This window comes from Panthera onca, chromosome A2, assembly GCF_046562875.1.
Source record: "Panthera onca isolate mPanOnc1 chromosome A2, mPanOnc1 haplotype 2, whole genome shotgun sequence".
Classification (NCBI taxonomy): domain Eukaryota; kingdom Metazoa; phylum Chordata; class Mammalia; order Carnivora; family Felidae; genus Panthera; species Panthera onca.
In genome coordinates this window covers 139,328,946-139,347,019 of record NC_138340.1, presented here as the reverse complement: position 1 = coordinate 139,347,019, position 18,074 = coordinate 139,328,946, and the positions used below count along the sequence as shown (strand labels likewise).

Sequence of the window (18,074 nt, the reverse complement as noted above, 5' to 3'; positions counted from 1 at the left end):
GAGGCCATATAACTGAAAAGATGACCATGGATGGGTGAGCAGAGCCTGTGTGAGAGAAAGAGCCGGGGCTTTGATGGTAGTGGGCCTGGCTCTGTGCTCTCGCTCTGCCCTTTGCCAGCTGGTGGCACTAGAACCATCCCCGAATCTCTCCGATCTTTGGGCTGCTTGTCTGAAGCCAAGCAGAATCATAGCAGCCGCGTAGGGTACTTGCAGTAGGGCTCACTGAGGCCAAAGAGACGGCAATCTGCCTAATGCACGTTCTCAGGCAAGGCGTAAAAGTTAGCTGCATAAAGAAATTGATCGTGGTAGGTGCTCAGGAAAAGCAAGAGGTTATTTCCAGGCAGCAGAAGTTGTACATATTGAATTTGAAGTTTTTCCTTTTCATCCTCAACTTCTTTTGTAAAAAAGGAATGCTTTTGCATCTCCCTGACACTGTGGAGGAAGCCAAGAGAAAACATGAGGGCTTTCTTTTCTTTGCTAAAAATGATACTTTTTTCAAGGTCCCGCTCAAGTTTCCTCTTGTGGAGACAGCTTTTCCTGACCACTCCAACCCCCATTCACTCTTCTTTTGTCCAGACTCCCACACTTTGTCTGTGTAAGAATTTTCCGGATGCTGTATTATTCACTCAGTAATTCAAGTGTATCTGTCTGTCTCCCAACCCAGATTGTTAAACTTCTTAAAGCCTCTCTTATATTCTTGTCCCTCCATCCCCTCCACCACTCTCACCGCCCCCACGGAGCAGGCCTTATATAATTCAGGGAATCATAATGGAGGGTCAGGTGACCTCTCTGGCTTCTGCTTAAAAGTTGAAGCCTTAAACTTTTCCAGCAACTCAGGCAGTGGCCTATGAAATAGGACATATCTCATTGTTCCACATCCTTGCAGAATTTCCAGCCACTGGCACCATTCTTAACTTCTAACTTCTAATCCTATTTCTTTTTTTTTTTTTTAAGGTTTATTTATTTTTTAGAGAGAGAGAGAGAGAGTGGGGGAGGGGAAGAGAGAGAGGGAGACACAGGATCCGAAGCAGGCTCCAGGCTCTGAGCTGTCAGCACAGAGCCTGACATGGGGCTGGAACCCACAAACCATAAGATCATGACCTGAGCTGAAGTTGGACGCTTAACTGACTGAGCCACTCAGGAGCCCCTTTCTAATCCTATTTCTAACAAATATGATTCCCTTCTACATATCTGGAAGACAGTGGCTATGTCTTCTCTTAGTTCTGTTTTGTCTATGGGTGGTGGGACATTGGTGGGACCTGAGGGTGATATGGCATCATCTCCTTCAGCCTCCTCTTCTAAACTACTCGCAGTGAAACAGATATTCTCCAGATCATGCTTACTCTGAAAACTCAGCTCTGAGGTAGGTTTTGTAGCTTTCTTCCCGTTGCTTGCTTGCCCCTACCTGGACTGCGGCACCCAACCCTCCTTTGTAGGAAGAGCCACAGCTCTTCATTGCCTCCAGCCATTTTGAATGCAGTTTGCGGGTGTGTCACTGGTGCCATAATGTGGAAGGTTACACCGTGTCAATCAGTAGCCTTCTCAAAATAGTGATCCACAGATAAGTTCAATTAAGGGGACAGTGTGGTGTAGTAGAAAGAACGTAGACGTCGGAGTCAGATAGACCTGGGCTCCAAACTGCCTCTGGGTGACTCTCAGTCCCAGTTTCCACCTCTGAACAATGGATTATTGCATGAATTGAAGGTAATGTATATAAGGCACTTAGCACAAAGCAGGTCCTGAATAAATGAACTGTCTGTGTAGTTCCTGTGTTCAGGTGTCTAGTCAGTTTAGCAATCAAGCTTATTGTCGGTCAGTGGTTGGGAGATGTGTGGGTGTGGCTGCGTGTGTGGGAAGGGCTGGATTTAGGGCAGTCTGTGGCAGCCGTGGGTAAGGAGCCACTGTTTCTGTTGGCAGTAGGTGCTGGGTGTGTGCGTTGTCGAGTCAGGCAAAAATGCATATTCTCTGCCAAATAGATAAATATGTCATTCTTTATCCAGGCCATTAATAAGATATTAAACAGGATAGGGCATATTAATGAACCCCACGATATGCCACTAGACATACGACTCTGTATGAATATCACAGGACACATGATTACCCAGTAATTTTTTGGATCAGGTAGTTTTGGCAGTTTTCAATCTCTCTAAATGAATCATTATTATTCAGCTGATATTTCCCTATTTTCTTCCGAGGATCTCCTGATAAACTTATGAAGCAGCTGACTGACTTCTGATTAGTAAAGTGCTGGAGTATAGTAGTTTTTATTGTCTTTTTCTTTAAAACAATTTCCTCACCTTCAAACAAGCAAACAAAACGTTAGAATTGCTGTAAGTCATAGAAGTGAGATGTGTGTGGAGACCCTAAAGGTTAACGTTTGCTTTCTTATTACATTTCTTTTAAATTTACAATTCTGATAGAAAAAAAATCTGTTTGAAGGCAATGGTACAGAATTGGTCCCTCTGGAAATGTTTACTGTCCAGAGGAGTTTCCTAAGGAAAGTAAATGAGAAGCTTTCCTCACCTCGCTCAGCCTGTCACTCTTGGAATTTTAGTGGTGCTTGGTGCTTGGTGCTCTGCAAACCCAAGACTTTTAACTGCAGGGATGCCTCCAGGCCTGACGCCAGTCAGCATCGCCCGTTTCTTCTGGGCCTTCGGCTACCCATACACACATTTCCGTTTTCTCTCTCAGACCAAGGCACGTGCAGAACCCATCTACAAATAAACTCCAGGGATCTTAGCAGAAGACTCTTTGCGGTGGTTTTGTGCAGCCGCAGACCCGTGGTGGGAAGCCGTTTCCAGTGGTGCAAGGGGATGAACCCAGTTCCGGCAGCAACGACCCCCTCCCCACCCCCCACCCTCCCACCCCCCAGCCCTGATTTGATCCCTCCGGGATGTCTTCCATCATCTCAGGGATGATCATAAACCTCGCAAGCCGAAAGAAAACTTTAGTCCTTTCGTCACAGTCAAAGGGAAAAACCTGCATGAGTGCATTTTGGGTGTGTGATGGGGGAGGGGGTGGGTAAGAGGATTTTAGAGTGAAATCAGAAGAGCTTGGGAATCGACTTAATTCTCAGCAGCAGTAAGACCAGGGGGTGGCACTTCTGTGGGTTTCGCTGTCTGTTCACACGTCGTCTCTCTTGTAAGCGGACTTCTCTCCTGTTCCCCGTCCCCAGTGCACACCCATAGGTTGACTTGTCTAGGCTGTGAGCTCCTTATGGTCGTTCTAGCGCCGCTGGTTGACTTGTCTAGGCTGTGAGCTCCTTATGGTCGTTCTAGCGCCGCTGCTGGCACTTGGTGGCCATTCAGTAAATGTGTGTTCATGAACCGAGGGAATGGAGACAGAAATTGCAACTTCTTTTTTTTTTTTTTTTTTTTTTTGACAAGGATTTTATTTATTTTTTTTTTTTACTTGAAAACTTTTTATTTATTCATTTTCTTCTTTTTTTTCCAATATATGAAATTTATTGTCAAATTGGTTTCCATACAACACCCAGTGCTCATCCCAAAAGGTGCCCTCCTCAATACCCATCACCCACCCTCCCCTCCCTCCCACCCCCCATCAACCCTCAGTTTGTTCTCAGTTTTTAACAGTCTCTTATGATTTGGCTCTCTCCCACTCTAACCTCTTTTTTTTTCCCTTTCCCTCCCCCATGGGTTTCTGTTAAGTTTCTCAGGATCCACATAAGAGTGAACACATATGGTATCTGTCTTTCTCTGTATGGCTTATTTCACTTAGCATAACACTCTCCAGTTCCATCCACGTTTCTACAAAGGGCCATATTTCATTCTTTCTCATTGCCACGTAGTACTCCATTGTGTATATAAACCACAATTTCTTTATCCATTCATCAGTTGATGGATATTTAGGCTCTTTCCATAATTTGGCTATTGTTGAGAGTGCTGCTATAAACATTGGGGTACAAGTGCCCCTATGCATCAGTACTCCTGTATCTCTTGCATAAATTCCTAACAGTGCTATTTCTGGGTCATAGGGTAGGTCTATTTTTAATTTTTTGAGGAACCTCCACACTGTTTCCAGAGTGGCTGCACCAATTTGCATTCCCACCAACAGTGCAAGAGGGTTCCCGTTTCTCCACATCCTCTCCAGCATCTATAGTCTCCTGATTTGTTCATTTTGGCCACTCTGGCGTGAGGTGATATCTGAGTGTGGTTTTGATTTGTATTTCCCTGATGAGGAGCAATGTTGAGCATCTTTTCACGTGCCTGTTGGCCATCCGGATGTCTTCTTTAGAGAAGTGTCTATTCATGTTTTCTGCCCATTTCTTCCCTGGGTTATTTGTTTTTCAGGTGTGGAGTTTGGTGAGCTCTTTATAGATTTTGGATACTAGCCCTTTGTCTGGCAAGGATTTTATTTTTTTTTATTTATTTTTTTTTATTTTTTATTTTTTAATATATGAAATTTATTGTCAAATTGGTTTCCATACAACACCCAGTGCTCATCCCAAAAGGTGCCCTCCTCAATACCCATCACCCACCCTGCCCTCCCTCCCACCCCCCATCAACCCTCAGTTTGTTCTCAGTTTTTAACAGTCTCTTATGCTTTGGCTCTCTCCCACTCTAACCTCTTTTTTTTTTTTTTTCCTTCCCCTCCCCCATGGGTTTCTGTTATGTTTCTCAGGATCCACATAAGAGTGAAACCATATGGTATCTGTCTTTCTCTGTATGGCTTATTTCACTTAGCATCACACTCTCCAGTTCCATCCATGTTGCTACAAAAGGCCATATTTCATTTTTTCTCATTGCCACGTAGTATTCCATTGTGTATATAAACCACAATTTCTTTATCCATTCATCAGTTGATGGACATTTAGGCTCTTTCCATAATTTGGCTATTGTTGAGAGTGCCGCTATAAACATTGGGGTACAGGTGCCCCTATGCATCAGTACTCCTGTATCCCTTGGATAAATTCCTAGCAGTGCTATTGCTGGGTCATAGGGTAGGTCTATTTTTAATTTTCTGAGGAACCTCCACACTGCTTTCCAGAGTGGCTGCACCAATTTGCATTCCCACCAACAGTGCAAGAGGGTTCCTGTTTCTCCACATCCTCTCCAGCATCTATAGTCTCCTGATTTCTTCATTTTGGCCACTCTGACTGGCGTGAGGTGGTATCTGAGTGTGGTTTTGATTTGTATTTCCCTGATAAGGAGCGACGTTGAACATCTTTTCATGTGCGTGTTGGCCATCCGGATGTCTTCTTTAGAGAAGTGTCTATTCATGTTTTCTGCCCATTTCTTCACTGGGTTATTTGTTTTTCGGGTGTGGAGTTTGATGAGCTCTTTATAGATTTTGGATACTAGCCCTTTGTCCGATGTGTCATTTGCAAATATCTTTTCCCATTCCGTTGGTTGCCTTTTAGTTTTGTTGGTTGTTTCCTTTGCTGTGCAGAAGCTTTTTATCTTCATAAGGTCCCAGTAATTCACTTTTGCTTTTAATTCCCTTGCCTTTGGGGATGTGCCGAGTAAGAGATTGCTACGGCTGAGGTCAGAGAGGTCTTTTCCTGCTTTCTCCTCTAAGGTTTTGATGGTTTCCTGTCTCACATTCAGGTCCTTTATCCATTTTGAGTTTATTTTTGTGAATGGTGTGAGAAAGTGGTCTAGTTTCAACCTTCTGCATGTTGCTGTCCAGTTCTCCCAGCACCATTTGTTAAAGAGACTGTCTTTTTTCCATTGGATGTTCTTTCCTGCTTTGTCAAAGATGAGTTGGCCATACGTTTGTGGGTCTAGTTCTGGGATTTCTATTCTATTCCATTGGTCTATGTGTCTGTTTTTATGCCAATACCATGCTGTCTTGATGATGACAGCTTTGTAGTAGAGGCTAAAGTCTGGGATTGTGATGCCTCCTGCTTTGGTCTTCTTCTTCAAAATTACTTTGGCTATTCGGGGCCTTTTGTGGTTCCATATGAATTTTAGGATTGCTTGTTCTAGTTTCGAGAAGAATGCTGGTGCAATTTTGATTGGGATTGCATTGAATGTGTAGATAGCTTTGGGTAGTATTGACATTTTGACAATATTTATTCTTCCAATCCATGAGCAGGGAATGTCTTTCCATTTCTTTATATCTTCTTCAATTACCTGCATAAGCTTTCTATAGTTTTCAGCATACAGATCTTTTACATCTTTGGTTAGATTTATTCCTAGGTATTTTATGCTTCTTGGTGCAGAAATTGCAACTTCTTCATCACTCTCCTTCCCTCCACAAGGAGTGTGATCCCAGCACGTACATGGTAGGTCCCCCGTTAGCGCTAGCAGTGACAGAAATGCACAAGACTGGTGCCCGATGCTGGGCGTTCAAAGGGGGATGTAAGTGAAGAATGAAGTGAAAATATCGCTGTTGTCATTGGAGCATAGCCATTTATTTATTTTTAGTTTTTGTGTTTTATGGTTGGTTTATTTTTATTTTTTAAAATTTATTTGTTGATAGTCAAGTTAGTTAACAGAAAGTGTATATTGGTTTCAGAAATAGAACCCAGTGATTGATCACTTAGGTGTAACACCAAGCTGGAGCACAGCCCTTTAAAATTTCCATTGCTTTCAGCTCACCGAAACCCTAACAGGGCGCTCTTCAGTGCCATCTTATCCAGATTTAAGTCGGATTTTATTTTATTTTTTTAAATGTTTATTTATTTTTGAGAGACAGAGTGAGAGCGCACATGAATGGGGGAGGGGCAGAGAGAGAGAGGGAGACACAGACTCCCAAGCAGGCTCCAGGCTCTGAGCTGTCAGCCCAGGACCCGACTTGGGGCTGAAACTCACGAACGATGAGATCACGACCTGAGGCGAAGTCCCACGCTCAACTGACTGAGCCACCCAGGAGCCCCTTAAGTTGGATTTTAAAGCTTGGGAGAATAATGGCCTTTTGGACTATATTAGTTCAATAGCTTAGGTATGAGATGTCAATTATGGTAGTTTCATTAAAAAAATTTTTTTTTTCAAATCCTCTACTGCTTTCTTTTAAAAATTTGATTTTATTTTTTAAGAAAATAATGCAGATGAGTCCACAGGGAGCACAATATTGTAAACCCATCCGTGCCCTTTCAATGTTCTTCAGGTTGTGAATGTCGCAGGGGGCATCTCCTTTCTTGATGCAGTGACCCCCATGGATTATTTCCCCGGATTAAATTTGGAAGGCTATCCTAACAGAGACAGTACGAAATACGCTGAGGTTTACGGCATCCCATCTGCGCACACTCTGCTGCGGGGGACACTGAGATACAAGGTAAGCAGCTCTATTGGAGATGAAACCTGTTGCCTGTTTTTAGGTAAGTGAAGTGTACACGTAATGTTTCTTAGTCATCAAAATAATTAAGACAGTAGGCCAGGCTGGAATCTGTTTTCTCAGGATTCTTTCGACTGAATGTTTTAGGAGACTATTCAAAATGGCCTGAGCTAAGAAAGAATTTTTGGTTCACGGGGAGTTTGGCAGGGGGACAGGTGAAGGGTCACCTTAAGGTGTAGCAAGATTTGGGGCCCAGTGACCTTATGGGGACTCGGTTTCTCTTCACCTCGCAGCTCTTCCCGTATGTGCTGGCCGCAGTTCCAGGCTCCACACAGTGGCAGGGTGGTGGCAGCATCCCCAGCATTTTTGGTTCAAATCCAGTAGGAATTAAAAAGCATATCTTCATAGCTAAAACCACCATTTTTGTCTCAGCCCCTGAAGTCACTGGGATAAAATATACCCATCAGCCTTTGCCTTTGCTTCACTTCCCTAAAGCTGAAGATGTAGTCATCGCCACTTTCCACAAAGTAAATCTGAAATGTTTTTTAGCACAGAGTGGCATGTAGATTCTGGGAGCATAAACACAAATGCCCACCACGCACTTATGTATTAATAACAAGAGTAGTGGCACATATGACCAGATTAAGACAATCAGTGTTAACAGTTTCCTAGGGCTGTTTTAACGAATGGCTACAAACCAGGTAGCTTAGAACAACAGAAATTGACTCTCTCACCTTTCTTGAGGTAAGAAGCCTGAAATCAAAGTGCGGGCAGGGTTGGTACCTTCTGGAGGTTTTGAGGGAAAAACTGTCCCATGCCCCTGTCCTCACTTCTGGTGGCCGCCTGCAATTCTTGGTCCAGTCTCTGCCTCGGTCTTCATATCACCTCCTGTTTGTGTCACTGTGTCCTCTCTTCATCTTGTAGGGACACCATTCATTGGATTTAGGATCCACCTTAAATGTAGATTAGTTTCATCTTGAGATCTTTAACTGACTATATCTGCAAATATCCCAAAAAGGTCATACTCTGAGGTTCTGGGTGGATGTGAATTGTGAGGGAGACGCTATTCAGCCCACTCCAACCAGCATCCCTAACATACGTACCTCTCTAAAAATCAGAAATCTGATTCCAGGTCTCGGTGCCCTGTGAGACTTCCTGGTGAGGGCAGAGACGGGATTCGTCTTGTGTGTGTGATCCACCACTCACTAATCTTTTCTCTGGAAGATGGAAAGCACACGCGTCCATCAGTGATAACCCCTCCATTTTTGTGCACACTTTCTCCTTGCTCTTACTGTACACTGGCTGTTACTTTTGCCCAGAACCTTCTCTCCCAGAGATCTGCACACTCTCCTTCAGCTCCTTTAGGACTTTTCTCAGTGATGCTTTCCAAATCATGTTATTAAAGATCACAGCTCCCTCATCCAGGACTTTTCCTGTCCCCCTTCCTCACATGGGGAAGGCATCAGGAATCGGTGAACACGGGTGGTATTATTTCTGTGTGAACAAAGTTCACGTAAGAGCAGAGGTTGTTTGCACAGTGTTGGCACATGAAGTGTGGCTTCTGGTTTGCCTTGTGTCTCCGTGTCTAACTCCTGTTTATTCTTAAAGAGAGACAGTCACTGCATTTCTTACTCGTTAGAGCTTCCTTTACATTTATTGGCACCGAGCACTTGTGTCTCAGCACTTTTAGTTAGGTTTTTATGTACATTTTTCTTATCTCCTGAAATAGATTGTATGCTCGTGGAGGGCAGGTGCCTGTACTCCTCTGAATGTGATGTCCTCACTGACCAGGAATCAAATGAGATGTGGCTGATAGCAACCTATGGTCTAGGAACCATGGGTGTTCGTTCCACAAGCCTGTAAACACAGCAGAAACTCTAGTCTGAAATGAAGTCATAACATCCTCAGTACTGGCAGATTTCTTGATTCTGTTTTCTTTATTTTGTTCCAGGAATATGAGTGGTCACATTTTGGGGGGTCCGGGAATTAGGATTTTCTGATAGCTTTAGATATAGTCTCTTGGCAACATGAAGACCCAGGAACAGAGAATTGTAAGAGTTTTAATAATGAATAAAGCTCTCAAGGATGTGTATGGATAATGGCTGTTCCCACAGAACCCCAGAAGATGGAAGATGTTGCAGTGTCCACATCCATGAGGGTCACCATTCAGGGCAATGCCAGCAGCCCTTCAGTAACCTGAATATTCTTTCCAGTATTGGATATGAGACACTATCATCTGAGTATGACAGGGAGGCTTTGGCTACTCTCCTGAACCTGCCTGTTACCTGCTTGTCCTCGCAGAGCCAGCTTGCTGTCACCTTCCCAAGGGATCTTTCTCAGCTCCTTCTTGACACCCCTCCCCCACATTGGTGTGATTTCAGAAGAAGCTCTCTGATTCCTACCTCTCTTCCTGCTACCTATATCCATTAGGATAGTGGCTCTTAATCAGTAGAATGGGGGGGCGCCTGGGTGGCGCCGTCGGTTAAGCGTCCGACTTCAGCCAGGTCACGATCTCGCGGTCCGTGAGTTCGAGCCCCGCGTCAGGCTCTGGGCTGATGGCTCGGAGCCTGGAGCCTGTTTCCGATTCTGTGTCTCCCTCTCTCTCTGCCCCTCCCCCGTTCATGCTCTGTCTCTCTCTGTCCCAAAAATAAATAAAAAACTAAAAAAAAAATCAGTAGAATGGATTATCTGCTTTTGGGTGATAATATTCTTACAAGCTCCTTCTTTCATTATAAGAGAGGGAACCATTCTATTAAATACGATTCTGCTGAACTGAAAGCACATAACACAGGAGGAAATTTGCCCCTCTGCTGCCAGAAAATACCCCTCCCTTGTTACCTAGAAACAGAAGTAAAGACCAAAGTCTTTCAAGGTCTGTTATGTAAACCAGCAGAATTGCTGTGACACTCTTGATTCCCCTCTGAACCTGAAGGTGTTTGCATCCATATACGGGCAATTCAGATGAATACTTTAAGCCTGTTTTCTAAGTGAATTACAAAGACAGATCCCTCTTTTCAAAAAAGCTTTTTAATTTTTTTCTTTGAAAGGAAAAATTTCATTTACTACTTCATAATTCTTTTTATAGGGTTATGCCAAAGCTTTGAATGGATTTGTAAAACTGGGTCTCATAAACAGAGATCCATTTCCTGCCCTTCGACCTGAGGCCAACCCTCTCACCTGGGTGAGTGACTCCAGAGTTATATGCTGTTTGCTGTTCTTCAGAAATGGTCAGATTTGAACTTTGGTTTGGACCAGCAAAATTACCCATTCTGTGGCTTATGTGCAGGAAGATGAACCATGACCCCCAGACCCTCTTTTCTTCCCCTGTTATGGAAGAATGGAGAGATCATGGGCCTGACCCACTGGGCTTATTTCTTCCAGCCACTTGTACTACTTGATTGCTCCTTCCACCCTGAGAAGAGGTGGATTTGGGCTCTGGGCTCTACCACTTGTCTAACTGGTGACCCAGTGACAGGAGTTAAACTTGGGCCTCCTGGAACTGATAAACTGGGAGAGCTACTGGTGGTGTCACAGAACTAGACTCCCCACCCCCAAATCCCATCAGTTCTATCATCTGATCATTTTTAACCATGAGTAATTTGAGTTTTCAATTATGAATTTATGTCCAAATCTGTGTTGCATTAAAATCTCAGAGTCTCAAGGTCGGAAGGGACTCTGAAGGCTTGGAATTGCATGTAAAGTAGCGTTTCCACTAACTGCCAGGTGTTACCAGTTGGTTATCCAACTTGAACAAATGTGCCCACATTCCAGTAGAAAATGCCAGAAATTTATCATAAGGAGAAGAGGATCAGTATTGCTAACTTTGGTATTCTTGCTAGCTATTGCTTTAGATTCAGTTTTCTATGTTATCTGAAAGCCTTCCAAATCTTTCTTACCTTTCATAAATGTATGTGTTGGACAGGAGTGAGTAAATATATACACAGTGAATTCCAAGACTGAGGCCGTTGGATTGGGAGGGTTGGTACTTGTGAGAAGTAAGTCCACCGACCCAATCAAAGGAAGGACGCAAAGACTCGGAGCACAGTGAAACGAGGCTTTAATCAACGTTCTTGCAAGACTGGGTGTCTGATGGACAGGCACACTCGGGGCAAGTCAGGGCGGACAATTTATCTCCTAGTGTGCAAGTCCCTCCCCTGGTTCCTCATTGGCTGAGCACTACAGAGGTTACAGCCTTACCTGGAAGCCTCCTATGCCCATGTAAGGCTTTGCCTTACATTCCTTGAGGTGATGCAGAGACCTCAGTTCTTGGGTGCATGCTAATTGCAAAGCCCGTAAAGTTAAGTCCACGAAACGGAGCGGGGAGAATAATCAGGAATTGAAGTGTCTAAGGGTTTGAGACTCCATTTCAGGGGGGTGGTTCATACATATTTCCAATAGGTTGTAAACCTATTGTTTACTAGACAGCAACTGCTTTTATTTGGTATTTCTGAAAATGAATCATCTCACTTCTCACAGTAAGGGGGGATGGATCAGTAGTTTGGTAGCTATAGTTTAGAATAGGGGCTGGTGAGGTGTTTTTGTTTTTGTTTTTGTTTTTTTGTTTTTTGGGGTTTTTTTTGGTAAAGGGCCAGATTGTAAATATATTAGGCATTATGGGCCATACATACTCAATTCCTCCATACACAAATACATAGACAAATGAACATGGCTATCTTCCAATAAAATTTTTTCTTGAAAAAACCAGGTGGTGAACCAGTTTGTTGATTCCTAGTCGAAATTACAACTTTTTTCCTTGAGATCCTGGAAAAAGTCTTGTTTAGAAAGTAGAGAAAGCTATGACTGCTGCTTAAGTGTTCTTGCTTTGAGGTTTTATCATCTGCCAGGTCTTTCTCATCTCTTGAACCTACAAAAGAACTCCAGTTGCTTCTGGCAACTGTAGCAATGAGCCCCTTTCACTTGATCCTGGCCAAAATGGGTCTTGGAGGGTAAGGGAGAACAGGTAAAAAAGTAATGGAGAGGATATGCAAAGGCGAGAATGTGATGGGAAATATGGTACCATCTATTTTTTATTGATTTGATGTTATGACCTATTTTTATTGCTGAAATATTATTTAGGAATATAATTTATTCATGTGTGGGTGTGCAGACACGTGTATGCATATATATGTGTTACTGTTTACTATTTCTAGTCCTTTCTAATTTAAAATTTGAGGTGCATTTGAGGTCAAATGTCTTAATACGATAATTTCTCAGCTGATTTTTTTTTTAATTAGGAATTTAGGATTCTGTCTTTATTTTTATAACCAGAAAGAACTCCTTTGTGAACGTGTTGGGATTTCACGCTCCTCCACGCATGATGTGCTTAAGGAAGCTGTCTTTAAGAAATTAGGAAGAGACAATACCCAGCTGGAGGCTGCTGAACGGTAGGCATGCACCAATCAACTTAGAGAGCAAAATGCTGGATTATCTCAATATCAATGATTACTTAGTCCTTTCTAGTCAAAGAGAGGTCAAGATGAAACCAGACATTTTGCATTGTCTTTGACTAATTGGCTGCTCTAATGTTGGCCTGTTGTAGAGAGAGATTGCCATGTATTGAGTTCATGTGGGGATAAAAAGCAGATAAAAAGAGAAATTCAGTGGCGATTATAACTTGGAAAATACTTATTTTGAAACACTACTACTTTGAGAACTTTCAGTTCCCAAGAAAGCGGGGATATTTTTTTCTCTCCAGAAGGAGATTCTCCTGGTCTTCTGGAACCCACTTTAAAACTCTCATTCACACAGCTGTGGCATATTATGCTGGTCTCCTTAATGTGGGAAAACTAACCTGTAAATTAATCTCATAAGAAGCTTTGCAACAGCATAGACTAACAATGTGTCAGTTCTGCTCCAGAGAGCACTGCCCCGGGGAGTCTGGGGATGATTCTGAAGATGAAAACATTACTGTTGTTATTGTTATTTACAACTCAGGAGAGTCCTATAGCTTGGGTTGTCATCTTGTGGTTCTTCCCTTTCAAGGTAAGATCCAAAGAGCTCCCTTCTGCTTCTCAAGTGAGATTATGTGTAGGACTTGTCCCAACCCAGCTGCCTCTTGTGCTTCTCAGGTTGGGCTTACTTGGGGATGAACAAGTCCCTCGAGCAGAGTCTGTGGTGGATGCACTCTCCAAGCATTTGGCCAGGAAACTCTCCTATGGTAGGTAGGCCTTGGGGTGTTAGCTACACATCCCAGAAGCAGCAGCATCAGATGCAGTCAGCACGGCTAGTGAATGGGATGGGAGGCTGGAGCCAAGCGGTAGTGGGAGGAAGTATGCAAGGAGGGAAAGGGCGCTTGCGCTCTTTTTCCAGAGGGAAGAATCAGAGAGCTATCAAATAGGAATGAACTTGGGGAATATGGGAAAGGAACAGATATTAGCTTCACTTTTAATGCATTAGGGAAATGCTAAAGGAGCATTTTTGAGTGAGGAGTGGGTGTTCTATCGCAGTGCCCTCACATCTGTAGCTGGGCTCCTGTGCTACCAGCCTGACCAGAGGAACGTGGGCAGGGTTATCGTTTCTTGAGTTTTTCACTTGGTCTTTGGACTAAAAAGCAGCATAGATAATGGTCTAAGGACCGCATATGATGGGAGGAGAAAGTTGTGAGAGCAAAAGGGCAGGAGCAGATGAAATGCAGTATTGGAGTGTAATGATAATGACATTTAATAATGTCTGTTTATTTATTTTAAGGCCCTGGAGAGAAAGATATGATTGTGATGAGAGACAGTTTTGGAATCAGACATCCTTCCGGACATTTAGAAAATAAAACCATTGACCTTGTGGTTTATGGGGACGTCAATGGTTTTTCAGCCATGGCGAAAACTGTGGGGTTACCCACTGCTATGGCAGCCAAGATGTTGCTTGATGGTAAGTTCCTTCATTGGAGAACTGCATCTGTCTCCATATCATCTCTAAGTCATTCGGTGCCTGGATGTCAAATAATTACTCGTGAGTATGACACTGGAGTTCACTAAAAGTGAGCCGTCTCAGAAGTTGAGTGCTGACTGGGAGATCACGTTGTGGTGAGTAAAAGCCACGGGTTTTGGAGTTAGCACCTATTTCTCTCCGAGTTCAATCACAAGATGGCAGAGTCATGGGGTGCAAGTTACTCAGCGTCTCTGAGCTAGCACTCCCTCATCTTTAAAGTGGGGATTGTCTTCCCTAATTCAGAGGTTTTTGGTGACGCTGAAGTGAAATAATACATAAAGATCCTACCACATATGTGTCCCCCCCCCCCAGGCAATATTAATTCTTCCTTTCCTTCGTTTTTCATATTTTAGGGGTAGTTAACACTGAAATAGCAGAGGGGATTCACTTTCATATCCTCAAAAAATATAGACCATGTTTTATTATTCTTCATGTCTCAGTATGTTATCAGTACTCAATATTTTGGATTGAGCAAATTCAGATTTCAACCGTCTTCTCTCCCCTTAAGATCATCTATACATTCAGTAAGCACTACCTCTGAATAGAATCCCCCATTTGGCCCTTGTGAGTATGTGAAGGGAATAACAAACATCAAGCACATAAATGTGAAATGCTGAGAAAATGTATCTACAATAGCATATCAGCTAATATCAAATTAAACTACCTACTTAGTTCTTGAGGAACCAAAGTTGAAGAAGTGATGAGGAATGAGGTCATCATGGGCTTTAAGAAAAGTACTCAGACAGGCTCTTTCAGTCTCCCTCAGAGAAGCCTGTGCCCAAATAATCAGACTGGTTTTAATTCATTCTGTTGTTGTTATGCTTTTTTTTTTTTTTTAATCAGCAAATAAAGCAGACAAGTTAAGTTTACTTTCCTTTCATACTACTCTTTATTCTCTGATCATTTTGGCAGTAGTTAATGCAGTTAGACGCATGCACTCTGACTCTGTCCCTGAGTCCCCCTGTGCTTTCAGTCTCCAGGTAACCCCTTTCCCTGTTAATGGTTTGGAGACCCTTGCTGTGGAAACTAACCTTCATAACACCTTTAAAGTGGTAACTACAGATTTATTTTCTTCTAGGTGAAATTAAAGCTAAAGGCCTGATGGGGCCCTTTTCAAAGGAGATCTATGGACCAATTTTGGAGCGAATTCAAGCGGAAGGCATTATATATTCAGCACAGAGCATAATCACACCATAACTGAGAATTATATCTTGTTATCTTCCCATGTAGCGTCGTTTTGAACATTTGTGCAACAAACATGCTTGCTAATGTACTACTTTGAAATATAAAGCATGATATTTTTTTTTGAGTCAGTCAATGTAATGATATTTTTAAAATATAAGTCTCTATTTTAATATGAAAGCATTTGGAAAAGGAGATGCCAGTAATTACCAGAGAAGTTTAATAATTCTACATGTATTTTTTTCACGTGTATGTAAAAGTGATGATTGTGTTATATGTTAATTTATTGTGCAGCCTTTTTTCTTATAAGAATATATTTTCCTATCATCAGCAGATAAACTTTTATCTTTTTTGGTAAGAAAAAAATTTTTCCACAGCTATATTTTTGTACTTTTCAAATGAGTCAGTTGGACACTTTTAGATTACTTACCTATGAACCTTTGCAATAGTTCTGTTTTATGGCTTTTTGGTAAAATTATGATTTATCTAGTAAATGACATTTCTTATAGTTTTCTTTTGAGCTTTTGGAAAAGGAAATAGGTAAGATTAAATGAAAATCCACATGATCACCTTGTTAGAGACAGAAAAAGCATTTAACAAAATCTAACACCCTTTCATAATAGAAAGACTCAATAAACTAGGAACTGACTTTTTTTAACCTGATAAAGAACATCTATGAAAAACCCATAGCTAGCATCACATTTAATGATGAAAGGCTGAAGGATTTCCCCTTGAAATCAGAAACAAGACAGTAATATTTGCTTTTGGCTCTTCTACTCAACTTGTACTGGAGGGTCTAACCAGGGCAATTAGGCAAGAAAATGAAATTAAACACATCCATATTTGGAAAGAAGAAGTAAAACTATCTCTATTTGGAGATGGTATGATCTTATATATAGAAAATCCAAAAGAAGACTTTAAGAAAATTATAGAACTAATACTTGAGTTCAGCAAAGTTGCAGGACACAAGATTAATATAAAAAATGAATTGTATTTCTGTATAATTATCAATAAATGAAAACAAAAATGATACTGAAAAAATAATTAAACTTACAGTAGTATGAAAAAGAATAAAATAGGAATAGATTGAGAGTCCAGAAATAATCCTCATATTTATGGTCAGTTGATTTTTGAAAAGGGTGCTAAGACAATTCAATAGAGGAAAATAGTCTTTTCATCAAAAGGTGCTGGAACAATTAGATATCCACATGCAAAAAAATGATGTTGGACCCCTACCTCACAGTATATGCAAAAATTAACTCAAAATGGACCAAAGACCTAAATGTAGGAGCAAATGCTATAAAACTTTTAGAAGAAATCATAGATGTAAGTCTTCATGCCCTTGGATTAAGCAATGGTTTCTAAAATAATTGAAACCAAAAACACAAAGAACAAAAAAGAAAAGTAGATAAATTGGGCATCATCAGAATTAAAAACTTTTGTGCTTCCAAGGATACCATCACAAAAACAAAAAGACAACCCATACAATGAAAGAAAAATTTTTGCAAATCATATATCAGGTAGGCATGGAAACTGTATTTAGAATATGTAAAGAACTACTATAACTCAATAAGTAGACAAAGAACCCAACTTAAAAAGTGGACTAAGGGCGTAAATTGACAGTTCTCCAAAGAAGATATACAAAACCAATAAGCACACGAAAGGATGTTCAACACCATTAGCTACCAGGGAAATGCAAGTCAAACATACAATGAGATACCACTTCATACTTACTAGGATAATTATGATGAAAAAGATAATAGCAAGTGTTTGTGGGGGTGTGGAGAAATTGGAACTCTCATAAACTGCTGGTGGTGCAGCCACTTGGGAAGACAGTTTGGTGGTTCCTCAAAAGGTTAAGCATAGAGTTACCATAGGAGTCAGCAATGTCACTCTTAGGTGCATACCCCATAGAAATGAAAACGTATGTCCACACAGAAACTTGTAAACAAATGTTTATGGTAGTATTATTCAAAATAGCAAAAAATCAAAACAAGCCAAATGTTCATCAACTAAGAAATGAATAAACAAAATGTGATATATCCATACAATGGAATATTACTTGGCAGTAAAAAAGGAATGAAGTTCTGATACATGCTACAATATGGTTGAACCTTGAAAACATTATGCTAAGTGAAAGACACCAGACACAAAAGTCCACATTTTGATATGATCTCATTTATAAGAAATTGTCCAGAATAGATTAGTGGCTGCCTAGGGCTGGGGGCTTGGGGGAAAGTGGTAGTGACTGCTAATGAGTTTGGGGTTTCTTTTTAGGGTGGTCAAATGTTGTAGAGTTGATTGTGGTAATGGTATCACAACTCTGTGAATATATTAAAAATCACTGAATTGTATACTTTGTGTGAATTACACAGGTTGTGAATTATATCTCAAGTTGTTATAAAATGATTCAATTATAAATAAAACCTTTTCATTTTTGTTCCTTGGGGAAAAAACATTTCCATTTAGAAATATAAACTAAACCCTTGTTTGACTTTTCAGGACTATTCTCATATCCTGGCATATGGAATAAATTCTGCCCTTGAAATAAGGAGGCATTATGTGTAGGGTATATAGAAGTTGAGAGGGGTGCCTGGGTGGCTCAGTCGTTGAGCGTCCTACTTCGGCTCAGGTCAGGATCTCCCAGTTCGTGAGTTTGAGCCCCGCGCTGGGCTCTGTGCTGACAGCTCAGAGCCTGGAGCCTGCTTCAGATTCTGTGTGTCTCTCTC

The 18,074-nt window shown here is 41.5% G+C and overlaps 1 protein-coding gene across 2 annotated transcripts in view; it reads left to right on the top strand.

Annotated features, from left to right (window-relative positions):
* The window catches only part of AASS (aminoadipate-semialdehyde synthase), a 66,350-nt gene extending 48,562 nt beyond the window's left edge, over positions 1-17,788 (top strand). For both annotated transcript variants that reach the window (XM_078440085.2, XM_078440086.2), the window contains exons 19-24: positions 7,072-7,239; positions 10,325-10,420; positions 12,508-12,623; positions 13,308-13,396; positions 13,927-14,103; positions 15,242-17,788. In XM_078440085.2, the coding sequence (XP_078296211.2) occupies positions 7,072-7,239; positions 10,325-10,420; positions 12,508-12,623; positions 13,308-13,396; positions 13,927-14,103; positions 15,242-15,360 (765 nt within the window). In that variant the 3' untranslated portion in view covers positions 15,361-17,788. The remainder of the gene's footprint in view (positions 1-7,071; positions 7,240-10,324; positions 10,421-12,507; positions 12,624-13,307; positions 13,397-13,926; positions 14,104-15,241) is intronic.
* The last annotated feature ends 286 nt before the right edge of the window (positions 17,789-18,074 follow it).